Source organism: Symsagittifera roscoffensis, chromosome 6 (assembly GCF_963678635.1).
Source record: "Symsagittifera roscoffensis chromosome 6, txSymRosc1.1, whole genome shotgun sequence".
In the NCBI taxonomy this organism is placed as follows: domain Eukaryota; kingdom Metazoa; phylum Xenacoelomorpha; order Acoela; family Convolutidae; genus Symsagittifera; species Symsagittifera roscoffensis.
The window spans coordinates 21,545,911-21,562,173 of record NC_087067.1 but is presented as its reverse complement, the minus strand read 5'-3'; the positions used below and the strand labels follow the sequence as shown (position 1 = coordinate 21,562,173).

The following is a 16,263-nucleotide window of genomic DNA, read 5'->3' as shown; positions in this document are numbered from 1 at the left end:
AGAGTAATGAACGTAGTGAAGACGCTTATAAAGATCTTGCTGTTTTTTTTTCTGGAAAAAGGTTTAGAATATTGATGCATCTAGGTATAATGCACTTTGCGAGTTCAATTGAAATTCATCTGCTGAAAGTGACGTAAATAGCACTCCAAATACGAACGTGCAAATGACGCAAAACTCGTGAACGATTTTAGTTTCGAAAGTGGATTTTTAAATACCTTTCCAGCGGATTAAAAACTTAACCTATTTATCCAGTTTTCTCTAGTTGGGTTCATGTTATCAAAAAAGCACCTATCATAAATTGTTCTAGAAATTCACAGAGCTTAAAGGGCATCTATTTTTTTTCTTTGAAATTCGAAAGTTTGAAATTTTTTCAGCAAAATCATTGTTTTTTTTCTGTTTAATTCGTTCATTACTCTTTTTCTATCTTCGATTGGCTGTGGTTCTGAATTTAAGCGCAGTTAAGTATCAGTTTTCCAAACCTGTTGGCGATATTTTTTTGGTAGGGCTATATTGCTAGTAATTCAGTGCTATCTCGAAACTGCTAGCTTGAAATTTTTGTGATTCAAAATCTAAAAGGGAATATAAATAATTGCAATCAAAATACATCGAAAGTTTATTGCGCAGCTAAATTGAAGTCTTGGTAAATCATTTTTGTACGCTTTTAAAATTTTTTAGATTTCGTTCTGCCAGAAAGTCAGTAGCGGATTTAGGGTGAAGGTGGGGAGTGGAACCCCCCTCAGGGATTCAACCCACTGCCGACCCAAAGGGTCCCCTCCCCCCTTTGTACTATTTGAGATATCCATTTTTGGCTGACTGACCTTAAAATTTTTCAAAAGGCGCCTTCAGCGCCAATCTATATTAATTCTGAGGGGGGAGCGCGCGCCGAAAAACCGCTATTTTTTGGTCGAAATTTTCCAAAAAGTTCCTAAAAACGCTTTTTTTTTTAATTTGCCTGCGACGCAAAAAAAATCTGGTCAAATTAGGGCCTTTATAGTGGTTTGGGAGGGCTCATAAAATTCTCAGAAAATCAATTTGGTCGAAAAAAAGGTCGACAAAATTTTCAAAACTTTTTTGAAAATTCGCCCCCCCCCCTCGAGAAATTTCTAGATCCATGCCTGCACAACGTATACTCGATTTTTGAGATTCATAATGGTAAAAATATGATAGTATCTAGATCACATAAAAATCTGCAATAGCGGATAAATAAAGAGGCCTACTCTTTATCCTTTAAACTCACAAAAACAGCCTAAATTGAATCGAGCTTGATGACTAATTCGGCAATCACAATTTCAATAAATCTCAATACTAATAATAATGAATACCAAAAATCCCAAATCTCACGTGATTATGTAGTAGTTGTCGAGAAAATAGCAGAAGGGTGAAAGAAAGATTTTGTCAGTCTCATTGCTTAAAAACTAAAGGTTATAGATTCTTTGTCACGTTACTTCTTATTACGCATGTGATTAGCAAGCGTTATGTTCAATATACTTTTGTTTGCCAAAAGCTGTGCCGGGCGCTCTCTAGTTTAATTTTCTTAGCAAATGTACACGCTTTTGTATTAAGACGACCCTGTAAACGTTCCGTTTAGCTTTCGAACTGTTTAAATTCGTTTTTTTTCTGCAAATTTTTCATTAATTTTCAAACAAAAGAAAATAAAAAATATTCTGATAAATTGTTCTGTTATTTTTTTAAAGAAAAAACTTCCATTATAACGTAGTAGTAATTATTCAAAGGTATAGTTTGCGTCTAATTACTTAATGTTTAGACTAATTTAGCATGCTTCCTTTCAGTTTGGATCATTTTCAGAGATGAAGGTATTATCAGCATACTAGTTAAGCATTATAGATAAACGGATGTAAAGCGCGCGTTAATAATTCTAGCAGTTTAGATAAGTTGCAATTTTTGAATAACATTGACTTAGCGACAAATAAATGGAAAAGTCTTAGAATTTGTTCACGTTCAGTTTTGATTTTTCGCGATTTGACTCGCGATTTCTTTTTAAATTCAGTGCATTTCCATTGTTAAAAGGAAGGCAAAATCCACTATCGAGCAGCAAAAAAGTAAAGGTCGCGAAAAATGTGATCGACTTCTAATTTCGAAAATGGAAATTAATTTCAGATATCCCAGTGAAATAAAAGTTTTTCGTATTGATCCAGTTTTCTCAAATTGGGTTTTCTCAACTGAAAAGTGTCCATCATGAATTGTTCTGCAAATTCAAAAGAGCTTTAAGACCAATTTTTTTCGAATATTATTGCAAAGTTTGTCTCGAAAAAAAATTCAATTTGAAGCCCACTTTTTCGACACAAAATACAAGATGAACCTGTTTTAAATTCTTCTTAGTTCTGATGTGAATCACCCCGTGAATAAAAATGACATTACCGTTCAAACCGAATGTTGATGGAGAAATCAATAAATTAGATGCAAGAATTCGTTTTGACTACATTTTTGCCAAATTTGCTTGATACGATTTAGTGTAAAACAAGCAAAAAAATTGTTCTCGAAAATCATTTGAAAATTTTGTTTTTCATTGCTAGAAAAAGCTGCCATTTTCTATCGCGCAGTTCGTTCGTAGATCGAATCTCAAGACACTCAGTTCAAGTTTCAAAACAAGGATTTGAATTAAATGAACGTTAATTTCTGAATAATTTGGTCACCGTTCGACCTGCATAAAGCTCAATTAGCATAGAAGTATGAAAACATGAAAAGGTAGCGACTAGCATAATTTTGATAGCTATACTTCTCAGAAATACGAAACGACAAAAAAAAGAATTTTTTCAAACTGAAACTTGCCTTTCTCAGAAGTAAAAAAAAATAAGAAAATAATATCAACAACCAAACGAAATTCCTTGTCCCATAAAGTGTGATCAGCCATACCCCGAACCATTGGGGCCGAATTAGAGAGGGGGCGAGTTTGAAAAGAGTACACTCACCCACTCCCTCCACCCCAATCAAGGATTCGACCCCTTTTTTGTTAAAAAATTTAAAAAAAAATTTAAAGAATTCTTTTTGAACGCCTGTTCCGGTCTGTTTTTTTTTCGAAAATCCGCCTCCTCCCTCAAGAAAATCCTAGATCCGCCCTGCCCGGCTTCTAATGACTTGAACCGAACGCTGATTGAAATGCGTGGAAAAACTGTGATTTATATATAGTTTTTTCGGGATCTCTTTAACTTTTCCCCCCTTTTGCAAAAGGGGGATTCGTTTCGCATATGCTCAGCCGCTAATTTATTTCATTAAGGGGTGGCGTTTTGTTCACACCCCTACGATTATTACTAATAATTCCAACCCCTCCACCCCGCGGTTGTAAGCGGGGGGTGTAACTGCGGGGGAGGGGTTGGTTTTATTGGTAATAATCGTAGGGGGTGAACAAAATGCCACCCCTTAATGAAATTAATTAACGGCTAAGCATATGCGAAACGAATCCCCTTTTGCAACAGGGGGGAATTGTTAAAGAGATCCCAAAAACTATATACAAATCGCAGTGTTTCCTCATATTTCAATCAGCGTCCGGTTCAAGTCATTAGAAGTCGGGGCAGGGCGGATCTAGGATTTTCTTGAGGGAGGAGGCTTTCTGAAATGATTTTTCTGAAATTACTACCAAAAAAGGGTTCGACTCCTTGATTGAGGGTGGAGAGATGGGTTTTCAAACTCGCCCCGTCTCTAAATCCGCCCCTATGGGTCGGGGTATGACTTATCACACTTTATGGGACAAGAATTTAATTTGCTTATTGATATTAAAATCTCAAGCTATAAAAATTCTGCTAGTCGCCACATTTTCATGTTTTAATACTTCTATGCTAATTGAGCTTGATGCTATTCGAGCGGTCACCAAATTATTCAGAAATCAACGTTCATTAAATTCAAATATCCCCATAAACCAATAACCCCAACACCCCCTCCTCGCGGTTACACACCCCCTCACCCCTCAGACCCCATGGACTTATAAACCGGGGGCTGTGAACTTGGGGGCGGGAGGGGTTGAACGTGAAAGGAGGGGTGTAAACGAGGTGTAAGATTAATCGGTTTTTTATCCATGAAATCCAGTGCGGGAATGATTTGGGTCTTGTTTAACAACGATAAATAACAAGATTCAGTGATTTTAATTTTGACAAAACTTGAATTTTGTCAATGTTTTCATTTGTATGCTAGTCGATACGATTTTCGTTTAAAAACTTTTATGCTAGTCGAGCTTTATGCTAGTCAATACAACGCCATTGAGAACAGCTGCGTCTCTTCAAGTCATGTTTACTTGACTTAATATTAAAAATTACCGTCCGGCGTAGTGTCGAGAAGCTCTAAAGTTGTACTACTGCTGATGATATTTTTCAAATGCATCACGCACGTTTCTTAAAATAGTAACGAGCACAAATTATGCATTATGATCGAACAAATGAAAATATCCGGAACTGTGAAAGTGTAAAACATTTTATATGTAATACATAAAGTTTTGTTTTATTGGCTGATATTCGAATTCTGCAGCGTTTGAACAACAGAAAATAATCAGTAAACCAGTTAAAAAATCATATCTTACATTTGAAAATTAGTTTAAAAAGTTATATCCTACATACACAATGAATTTTCTGAGAGCCTTGAAACGAGCTATTTTTGGTAAAAGCTCGCCAAATGAACATCTTCATATAAATGTGAAGAGCAAAAATATATACAACAGTAATAGAGATTGCGAGGATTTGCTGAACCAAAAAATTCCAGAAAATGGCTCATATTTCGATATCTACGGCTTGATAGGAGACCAAGGCGCAGAGCATGATCAAAGCGATTTCAAACAATCGAAACATGAATTTGAAAAACAGACGTTCCAATCATGGCCTCCCAAAAACAAAATAGGAAAATATAATCAAAGCAGACCCAACGAATACGTCCACATCGCTCCAGAAAGCCCAAAAGATGCTGGTAAAACGAAAGCATTGGATACAACCTTGCGTGAGCTTCTGCAGGAGATACGCCAAGATCTACAGGACCAGCCATATTTTGACGGGAAAATCAAAATGCCAGATGCAGGTATCCAAATTTCTACACCTCATTCGTTCAATTCTTGGTGGGCTTTTAGCGTTGTCCAATACGTAATAATATATTTTACGCATGCCAGATACACAGCATTACGGATACAATGTTATGATCAGTTTCTTTGGTTAAATTATAAGTGGGGATAGAATCAACTTAAAATCGAAATGCTTGTACTACAAAATTTATGCTCTCTTGGAGAAAATTATGATAAATTGGATGTACTGCTTCAGCAACAAAATTTAAACCCTTTTTTGTTGTTCTAACAGAAACTTGGCTTAGGGGCATATCTAGTCTTAACATTTTTTGCCAAAACGATTGTAAACACATTGATATACATGTAACAAAGCCAAAAGTAGGGGTGTAGGAGTAGCAATGCTTTCTAGGGAAGAAAATATTTTTAAAATTTTTAAAAATACAGCCTCAAAAAACCCAATTCTTACTGTCTCGGCGATCTGTAACAAACAAAAACTTTTTCTAACTGTAGTTGACTAGTAGCCCAGTGCAAAAAAAATAACATTTTTTTTGAAATTTTATTGACCCATATGTTTGAATTAAAAATTGACACTTAAGATAAACATATATTAAGTGGCGATTTTAACATTGTCTCCAAAATAATTTTGAACCGCTGAATACGTATAAATAAAAGATTTATCGAAAAAAATCAAATTTTCTGTTTCGGAATTTTTTGTTCAAATTGCATAGATTATAACCACAATCTGAAACTTACAAGCAAAAACTTGAAAAAAGAAATCCAAATTGATTTTTATCCGTAATTATGGCACAGAGCTCCATGTTCCATTCAAAATATTTTTGACGATTTTTGAGTTTTTTTAAATCTTGCTTTGTTTTTTTTTGGGAAAAAATTGCTTTGTTAGAATTGTTCTTGGAAGAAAGCTTAAGATAGCGGAAATTCCCAACAAATCTTAAGAGAAGTTCTAAGATAGGGACACTTTTTATAGGATGGTCAATTCGGGTAAGTACGAGTTGATAAATAGATTGAAAAATATTTCTGGTTTTGAGTTCAATATTAATGTTCTAACTTCTTTTTATTTAATTAGTCTGTTTTTCTAATTATTTTTTTTCTGCCCGCTGGTAGCGAGACTGCTGAAGAAGTACAAAATTGAGGGCTCGTTTCTAGTGCGCAACAGCAGAAACCAAGACGGACTCAACTTCGCTATCACATTCTTCTCGAGTGCATTCAAAATAAAATCTGTTAAAAGTATCGGAATCACTTTCATCCCTGCCGTCAAGAAATGGAGAATGGGACACAATGAAATTCCAAACGAACGCCAATTCAACAAAGTATGGCTTTTTTCTTCATTAAATGATTATTCAATTGAGTATCATATTGATAATTTCATCACATTAGTTTTTGCTAATTTGGCTGCAGTCCTGAAGGAACAACTTTTGGCGCAAAATAAAAAAGAACGGATGCCAATACCTTACCGTAATTTGATGAGAGGCGTGGCTTTACGCCGCAAATACATATTTTCGTCGAACATTTCCAAAAAGCCTTAAAATAGCTTTTTTGACACTTTCATCTTGATTTTTGCTCGCGTCGAAAAAAAGGCCCATAAATGTTACGAACATCCCCGCCCCTCTGCTCCATCGGGAAAATCTTAAATCCGCCCCTATGTCTATTAGTTCGGATTTTAACACTCGTCTGACTGCTCGCGATTTCCTTAAAATATGTCCCAAATTTTGAAGTTCTCAAAGCGGCTGCTTTAAAGCAGACTAAGTACCTTTTAAAAATCGAAAAGAAGTGAAATAATTGGCGGATCTAACAATTTTTGTAGGGAGAAGGTGAGCTTCTCAATTTAAAAAAATCTCGACTTTTGTGACCCAAATGTTTTTACGAGCTCCCCAGAACACTATAAAATACATATTTTGGAAATTTTTCTACGCAGCATGCATTTTTTTGAACAACAGTCCTTTTTGACTTTTTCAGCACTTTTTGAAGGCTCGGCATAAATCCTCAAATTTGCTTATAATGGCACCGAAAGTTGGCACCGAAAATTTTAAAGTTGATCTAAAATTAAAGACCGTTGGGTTATTTTGGGTTGGAGACAACCCCTTTCTTTTAACTTAACCCCCGCATGTATTAGAAGCATAAAGATGAGGATAAAAGGTCTTAAATACATATTTTCGTATGACTGCATTTTGAGAGGTTCTTTTATTTGTTCAGGTTTCTGACTGCGTTGAGTTCATCAGGAGTAAGAGGCAAACTTTAACGAGTGGAGAGGAAATAGAACTAAGTGGACCACTCACAAAAGAACTAATCGAAAAAAGAAACCGTCTATCACCATCACCGATTTAAAAAAGAAAGAGAAATTTTAAAATGCATTCTCTTTTGATATTCAAAATTAATTAAAGTGTTACTCATTTATAAAAAAAGTTCCTGCGTAATGATTGAACATAAATTGCTCAGTTCTAAATTTACTATTTTTCTAAACATATTTAGCAATTCAAGGTTTTTTAGTTTCACGTTTTTCTAAAAAGCAGGTCGTTGACAGGCCATCAAGCTGAAAAGCCATTAAACCAAAAATAAGGTTTCCATAAAAATAATCCGAAAATTAGTTTTGTTGTGCAATATAACAACTGATTATTTCTGTTATTATGCAATTGTTACGTAATGCTGATGCAATTTCGGCTTTCAGATATGGCAGATTGTTCATATGGCGGTGTGTTGAAACCCGCTGGCAGCACATCAGCCACAAACTTCAAAATGGGAGAAAATTTGCTCAAAAGTGCACGTCAGAATCAAGTTAAACCCTCTCTCCTAAAAAAACTTTTAGGGCGAGGAACAAGGTAGCGTTTTAATTGGTAGCGTTTTCTTTGTGTTTTGGGATAGCTAAAAAACCAATAAAGTTGACCTAAGAAACTTTTAGAAATCGTACTCCTATCGGAAATATCCATAATAAGCCTCTACTATTGTCATAGTTTCGGTCCTCGCACTCAAATTCTGTTGATTCACGCTTTCAGAGAAACAAGCTCCATGTTTTTACTCCATCAATCCCCAATTCCTAGATCAGACAAGCGAAACTTAATAATTGAACAGAAATCTAAGTCTAAACCTAATTGTAATACGTAAACAATAAGTTAATACAACTGCTTGTACAGAAAAACTCACAAAGGATCATGCAAAAAGTTATACGGATTATCGAGGCATGAAGCTGAAAAGTCTTGCGAAACAGAAATTGCGAGATAACATCGGACATGAACCGCGCAAATCAGTAAAACAAATCCAATAAATTGGAGTTATCCTAAAGATCTAGAAAATAAATGTTTTTGAAACCCTGCGTTATTTCTTTCAAATTATCTGGTATCATGTCGTTAAATTGCAGATCATTAAACTCATGACTGCTGCATTAATTGAGTTTTTGTTTTTAAGCCAGTTGTTGACCTGTAAAGAAAATTTTTCACCATTGCAAAACCGACCAATTTTCACCATCTTGCAATATGATTGGTTTAATACCAGCTTATTAGCATCATACCAGTCACTAACAATTTATTTCTGTTTCTGATTGAATGTTTTCTTCAGAAACAAAATTCTGAGCTTCAAGTAATGTACTATCATCTGCAAGCAAAGTTGAATGAATGCTGCTGGCTAAAGGTCTATCATATACGTTTGGAAGAAACAAAAAGGATCCAGCACGGATCCTTGTTAAACACTTTATGCGACTTCTAATCTATCAGAAACAGATAGATTTGTCTGAATATACAAACTGTTGTCGTGTTTTGAGATAGCTACACATTAGATTACGAATTTTCCCTCAAAACCATATCTGTAACGTAAAATGTTTCGTTACACGGTATCAAATGCTCTCTTCACATCGATAAGACAAGAATAATCAGTTGCTTTTTGTCAATTGTTCTCGAATGTTATCTGTGATACAAAAAAATGCATGCGTTAAAAAAATGGTTGTTTCAAATCCAAACTTCCATTTAACAAAGAAAAACATTTTGAGTCGCAAAATTATATAACGACCTGAAAGGAAACTTCCCAAATCCTTATTAACAGAAGACGAAAACCTATATGATATTTTTAATGGGTTCTTTTTGTCACTTTTTTAATGCAGTTTTAAATTTTTTTGGAATCTTGTGAAAATGAGGAAAACATTGCTTTTGAAAGCAAAAATTGGGAAAAAAAGCTAAAGATTCAACCAGCACCGGTCTAGAAAATGTAAGCTTTTTCCAACTTTTATTACAACTAATTGATTTTTCATAGTTAATTTTTTAAAGCTCTTTCAAGACTTCGTATCTACCAGTTTCATGCAACCCAGTTCTTTTGTCTTTAGCATTAATAACCGGCCTGTATTTCCTTCAATCAAGTTATCTATTTTTTTCTCCACTTGTACTGAAAAGGTCGTTAAAAACGTTTGCATTGAAGAAACAAGTGTTCTGCTTTTTGTTCCGCAGAAATGGTTAAAAGCATCAAAAATTCTAGAATGTTCTTTTTGTTCATTATTCTTTCATCATGGAAATTTTGTTTAATTTCCCTTAAATTCCGAATCACGTTATTTTTACACGTTTTCAAACTATTCCCATGCTCACTGAATAGGTCGCTTACACTTTTTTGATTAATTGTTTTCTTTTTTGTCATCATTTGTTTAGTTTGGTTAATAATCTAATAAAAAAAATTTTTTTATTTTTTCCTTCGAGTGTTCAGTTAAGATCTGGATCCGTTTCATTATACAAAAGTTTAAATCATCGCGAGAGATGATCCAAGACTTTGAAGTAAATGTCGTCATTCAGCAGTCATCGAAAATTTGGTTCTTTGTCCCCAATTTTGTCTAATCGATCTTTTAGAGCAAACTAGAAATTAGGGCAAGCGTTGTCATTTAAGAATTACTCATAGTTGAAATCCCAAAACCTATGGACATTGTTCTCGTTTTCAAGCGTCGACAAAAAGCCAAATTGGTCACTGACAGTGCAGCCCAAAGTTTTAACAAAGAACTTTTCAGAAGCGAATATATGATCAATTAATAAATTACTTACTACGTGTATTCAAAAATTTAAAAATCAAAGGCAAAAGACATTTAGAACGTTTATATAATCCAGAACATTACGATGGTTAGATAAATTAGCGCCGTAAATTAATTTTTTGCTGGTGAATGTTTTCAGAAAAAATATCTTCTTTTCACTTAAACATTTTTATAATTAAGTTCATTAGTTCAACAGCTAAAAGAAAACGATAGAAATTGAAGTCGTTCTTACTAGAAGCACCAACGCCACCACCAGGGGTGTTCACTCGGTTCGCGCAAGCAAACCTATCATAACCTTCTAATCTATTAATGCTGGTAGGATCGTTATCAGAAAGCCAAGTAAAATAAGTTGGCTGTATAGAGATTTCAGTTAACAATAAATTCGTCTTGATGTGCTTTAGTGAAAAAACTTTTTTGTTATGAGTCAAGTCAGTCATATCTCGCAAAAAAACAATTTGGTAAGACAACATAAAAAATTGACTGTCCGGCTCGTTGATCAATTGATCTCTTTCGACATTTGATGGCGTAGTTTCTCCATCACGATTTTTGGCTGAAACAAAACGCTCACTGAAGAATAAATTTGCGATCAACTACGTTATGCCACTGAAATCCTCCATCCGATCTAGAAACAAAACCTGAGGGGCACAATTATAGATTACGTATACATTCCAAGACCACGTTTAAAAAATCTGCAATTCTGAACCGCATTGTGTAAGTTGCTCTGTAATATAGACTGGGTGTTTGTGCATGGAAATGCAAAAAATCGCGTAATATCTTTTTACGGCCAAACATTATATTCAACCTCAAAATGAACAAAATTGACGATAACCACACAATTTTTAATTGACTCACGGGGCCGAGTCGGGCTTCAGGCCCCTCCACACCCTTATTATCATTAAAGACAACCAGCCAATCTTGCTGAATATTTCTAAGACGTTATGATAATTTTTGCAAAGTAACACAATCTTTCGAAATGTAACGTTACAGTTAATTACTTTTTTCTAGAAATTATACCCGATTTTGCAATTGAACAAAAGTATTATCCTTTTCGTTAGATTTTTTGTCAACCCTGTAAATTGTTCATTTATTTAGGAACAATAATATCTTTCCTTTCATTGACCATGAATTTATGATTAAAATTTGCCATTGAGTAAACGCTAATTTCGGAGTTTCAAATCGTGCCAGCAAAAAAAAAACATTTTAGAAACAACCAGTTTTCGTTTTCTTTTTCTCTTTGTAGTCTTTCTATCTTTTTCAATCCAAATTTAACTTAACTGTAACTGGATGTCCTCAGATTTCATCTTTTCTTTATACTTTCGAACTGAGTGAAATGAGAAACTTGGTGTATCCCATAAAATTTGTATTATAATAATAAACTACAAAAACCAATCACATAATACCTAACAAGACTGCTTGCTAATTTATCAGAACAAAATTTTAAACGTCCTGACTGCACGTTATTTTATCCCCTTCAAGTAGAAAAAGGTTTTCAGACTCATTGCCAAAATCATGACCAAATGAAATGCCTCATTTCATTTCAGAACGATTTTCTCTGCTGTTTAGTTGTGTTTTAAGAACGCAATATGTCGCGCATAAGTTATCCCAAGTTTGCCAAATTAGTAATTTTCGAACCACCATAATTTCACAAAAATTCATTGTGCAGTGCATCGGATAAAAAAAATTTGAAGATCAACTGCATCGAATTTTTTGTTAAAAAAAAACAAGAACAAGTGAGGTTTTTGGTAATTTAATTATATTGAAGGACAAATATTTGTTACTTCGTCACTAGAATTAGTAGTATTGTATTTTTGCGAAACTGATTTGTTCGATAAAAACAAGTGATATTACTTCAAATTAAGCAGTATGTATTTTCCTTCGTTGAGCCATGCTCGCTCGAAAACCTCGCTCTAGGTAACAAGACGTGATATAAGATGCATTTTGGACCAGTTATATTTGCTTAAAGTTTAGAAGTTCTTTTTTTGCTTTTATGCACTTTTCAAATTCACATTTTTCTATCAACAACATCGTAAGTTTTTCTATTCTCACTGGTTTTTTTTTGCATTTTACTACTGACATTTAAAATATGACAATCACTTGAGAAATATTTCGATCTGTTCAGGTGTAATGAAAAATTTGAGAATGATTTATAACAAAAAAAATATCAAAGATTTTGATCGAATGAATAGAAAATTTTGAACCCCAATTTGATTTTTTTATTTTTAAATATTACATCAAGCTTCTTGGAGTGTATCACGCTTTGCTTCTGGAATTTTAAACTGACTCAACGTTCAAAGTGCAAAAGTTTTATACAGTTTTTTCTGTTTTTTTTTCTTGAGTGCACATAATCGAACTGTTTTTTTTTTATCAAAACTGATCAAAATAGTTAACAAAACAGTTTATCATTCAATGAAAGTTGTGTAAAAACATACATAGACTTCGAAAACATCATTCGACTGTGACAACCCTGATATTGTGCTGTGATGTTGCATACAAGAAATTAGAGCAAGGAGAATTACCTCTCACGCTGTTTTCAGGTATTGCAAAAGCTTTCGACTCTATTAGCCATAACATCGTTTTATACAAGCTTGCCAAAGTAGGCTTCGACCATGATTTTCTTCAGTTTTTTGCGTCTTATCTCACAAACAGAAAACAAATAGTTTTTCTTTGTAAGACATTGTCTCATTCCCATAATATAACGAGTGGTGGTCCACAGGGACCAATTTTTGCAGTGGTCCTGTTTTCTTTATATATAAACGATATGCCAGTAACTTTTGACAACCCTTCCTTTTTATATGCTGACAATACAGAAGTTTTTGGAAATTGGTTTGACCTCTCTTCGATTCAAACAGATTTAAACAATGCAATCACATGGGCAGCAGAAAACAGAATTGACTTCAGTTGTGACCAACTTACATTTGAACAACTTAGATTTCAAAAATTAAATAAGCGATATTCTTCAAGCGATCTTTTATCTATTGATGGAGAACAAATAGTTTTAAAAGACACGGTGTAAAACTTTGGTGTTTGGTGCAATAGATATACCACATCATCGAAACGCGTAAAGAGCAAACATGCAATTTAATTAAACGGAAGATCTTCACCAAACTCACTGAGTAGCTCTGTGCGGGTTTCGCTTTTTAAAAAATGCTGACTATCAATAAATTTTTATGCTTCTCCAGTTTGGTTTGCGACTAAAAACCAATATAAGCGAAAATAAAATTTGCAACGACGATGCTTAAAATAGTGTTACAAAAACATGAATTGAATGACGAGAATTGTGTTTTTTACTTGAATGAAAGCAAAATATTGCCAATTTCGCTGATGTTATCTAAAAACGAACTAATTTCGCTGAACAACATTCTTAATAACGAGTTGCCGATAAATTTTCTTGATTTTTGGACAATCGACAAGGTTGAAATTGAACGGGATACAAGACGTTTTTGAGAATGCCAATGATAACACGGAGCAAACTTTGTGAAACCGTGTTGCAGAAATGTCAAGCACCTTCGCGAGATCGAACAATTTGCCTGGCTATAATCATTTTTATGAACTTGTAATCTTTAGAAAGAGTATGAACCTGTTATTGTTTGACAAACTACAAATATTTAAATACTCGATTTATCCAGAATCATGGTTCTTAAGTTTGTTTCAATGACTAAGAGCAACTAACTCCTCCCTTGCGGGCTTAAATCAATCTTATTATGATTATTTTTTAATTCTTTTCATTATTACTATTATCTCAAGGTTTCGATCAATACATATCAATAAAGCAAAGATTTATAAAAAAAAATAAAAAGACCTGTTTCAAACGATTGTTTCTTAACAGGATTTGAGAACGTATCTGCACTTTTGGCAATTTTGGGGTGAAGATCAGAAAAAACTGCTTAACCTTCAGAAATTTTTTGATGAAATTGTTTTTAAGTATTCCTTAAAGTAACATTTTTTTGCATTACGAGGCCAGACTGTGCCCTGGATAGGCGCACAATTTTGTGTCTGTATGTTTCTGGATTCCAGAGACAAGTTTTAAAACATATTATAGTTTTGTCGGAACGATCAAAGAAAATGAAAGAACAAAAGAAGAACAAAGGGAGCGTCCTTGTTGCGGAATCCGCTTACAATGCACAAAATGCACAGTTTGGCCTCGTAAGGTGTGCCAAAAAGTTTCAAATGCACTTTTTAATCTCGTCGGCTCTTTAAAAGACGCGTTGAACCTGCTGACACCTTAAGCAGATCCAAATAACTTGAGGAGAGTTTCCTAAAAAAAAATCTTCGTGTAAATTAACGCAATTAAAAAGAGTTGAATTATAGGCTTCAAAAGAGTAAATGTCTTCAATGATATTGAAATTTTCGTCTTATTTTGTCCTTAAAATTTGCGCTCGTTTCGTGTTTTGACATCGAAAAAATCGCAGAATGAATCAACTTGTGGTTTTTTGGCTAGACCACCTTCAGTTCTTTGTTTAAACCTAATTTTCTTAGAAACTATGGCTTAAGATTAAAAACTGAAAAATATCGGTAGTAGAAAGACACTTCTCAAGTCATTTTTTGTTATTGGGACTAACAATGTTGCAAATTGGGAATAACAATGTTGCAAATTTGAAAATATGCACGCTTCTTTTTCCAGTTTAGTTTTGGCTTTTATGGTGATTTTTTCTTGACGGTTTAAATAAAAATGGAAAGTAAAAAATGTGCGTATTAGACTTGAGTCTTCAAAAAATGGGAAAAAATTGAAAAACACTGAAGCCGCGGCAGGCCTGTGGGAAAAAATGTTTATAGTTTTTCTGCATTTCTGGCCTCTAAAATCATTCAGCCAATGGGAAATTCTTACATTTTACGACAAAAATTATTGGTTAAAAAGTGTCAATCATTTGCCCCACCATTAGATTAAGTTTTTGATTAACTCTCACCCTGAAATCATTCAGGCTGAGAGTTAATCAAAAATACTAAATTGAATATTCACAAAGACTGGTCAAAATAAGATGTTAATTTTTTTTAATGGGTTTTCTTGGAGTTCAACGCATGGGTGCTTAAAATTCCACTTTTTTTCAACTCACACTTCTTGCAAACTTTTTTGGAGAGTAAGAAGACAAAAGCAATATGCAGGACTTTGTCATATGTATCTCTTTTGAAGTGCATGTGAGGTTGAGGAGTTCCAGCAAGGAAGTCACTTATATGAATTACGTGAAAAACTGAAATCTGACTTTACATTGAATTACAACCATGATTTTGGACGTTTAATGCAGTATAACAGAATTTTCAAAACTGTTGCTAAATTTTACGGACTTATCGAACTGTGAGCATGTGCTTGTTATTCATTTTATCAGTTCTGCGGCAACCGCTTGAAAAGTTCTTCGAGCTACGAAAAAAAGTAGCTTCGGTCTGGTATGATTTTTTTCTCTACAGACAAGTTTCGACTTTTCGTCCAATGTCATTCGACGGAATATTTATCAATTTGACTACTGTGCTGATTTAAATTAACCGAACAAAACGCGTTAAACTTGAAATTTAAAACGCGTTTTTCTCAAATTGAGTTGAGTTTAGGTAAAAACTTATGAAGACAAGAGTTGCTTAAAATTTTAGCAGAATTAATACGGTGCAGGGGCGGATTTAGGTGGGGACGCCCTCCCTCGGGGATTCGACGCCCTGCCGACCCAAAGGGTCCCCCCTTTGTACTACTTTGAGATATCCATATTTGGTGACGGACCCTTAAAATTTTCTAATGACGCCTTTGGCGCCAATACATATTTACTTTAAGGGGCAAGCGCGCGCCAAATTTTTTGTGTTAAAATTTAAGGGGCGAGCGCGCGCCAAATATTTTGGGTCAAAATTTTCTAAGAAGTTCCTAAAAACGCTTTTTTGGCCTGTTTTTCAACATTTTGCCTGCGGCGCAGAAAATTTTACCAAAACAGGGTCTTTTTAGTGCTTTGGGAGAGCTCGGAAAATCAATTCGGTCGATCTAAAAAAAAGTTCGACAAAATTTTCGAAAACTTTTGCATGAAAATCCGCCCCCCCTCGAGATCTGCGAGATCTGCCCCTGATATGGTGTAATTTGTTTTGCGAAATTCGGGCCCAAAATTTTACACCAAAAATGGGTCATTCTGGTTTTTCTTAGTTAATCAACAATGACGCAAAAATTACCCAGTCGATCACAGACACAATTATATCAAAGAGAGCGCCTTACGTAGCCCAACAAACTTTAAGAAAGGTTTATTCACAAAAACTTTGTAAGTTAATTTATTTTTGTTTGATAGACAAAAAA

General features: G+C 34.3%; 1 protein-coding gene across 1 annotated transcript; it reads left to right on the top strand.

The window, feature by feature from the left end:
• The first annotated feature begins 4,419 nt into the window (after window positions 1-4,419).
• Window positions 4,420-7,433, top strand: LOC134848502 (uncharacterized). The gene is made up of 3 exons (XM_063865977.1): window positions 4,420-5,016; window positions 6,119-6,324; window positions 7,208-7,433. Exons 1-3 carry the CDS (start codon window positions 4,569-4,571, stop codon window positions 7,337-7,339), a joined length of 786 nt encoding a protein of 261 aa, XP_063722047.1. The 5' UTR covers window positions 4,420-4,568; the 3' UTR covers window positions 7,340-7,433.
• The last annotated feature ends 8,830 nt before the right edge of the window (window positions 7,434-16,263 follow it).

What these genes read in the sequence shown, in the direction of transcription:
- LOC134848502 (XM_063865977.1), top strand. Translation starts at nt 4,569, where the DNA reads ATGAATTTTCTGAGAGCCTTGAAACGAGCTATTTTTGGTAAAAGCTCG. An exon ending in AATCAAAATGCCAGATGCAG is followed by an intron (nt 5,017 to 6,118) that starts GTATCCAAATTT and finishes GCCCGCTGGTAG; the next exon opens with CGAGACTGCTGAAGAAGTAC. An exon ending in ACGAACGCCAATTCAACAAA is followed by an intron (nt 6,325 to 7,207) that starts GTATGGCTTTTT and finishes TTATTTGTTCAG; the next exon opens with GTTTCTGACTGCGTTGAGTT.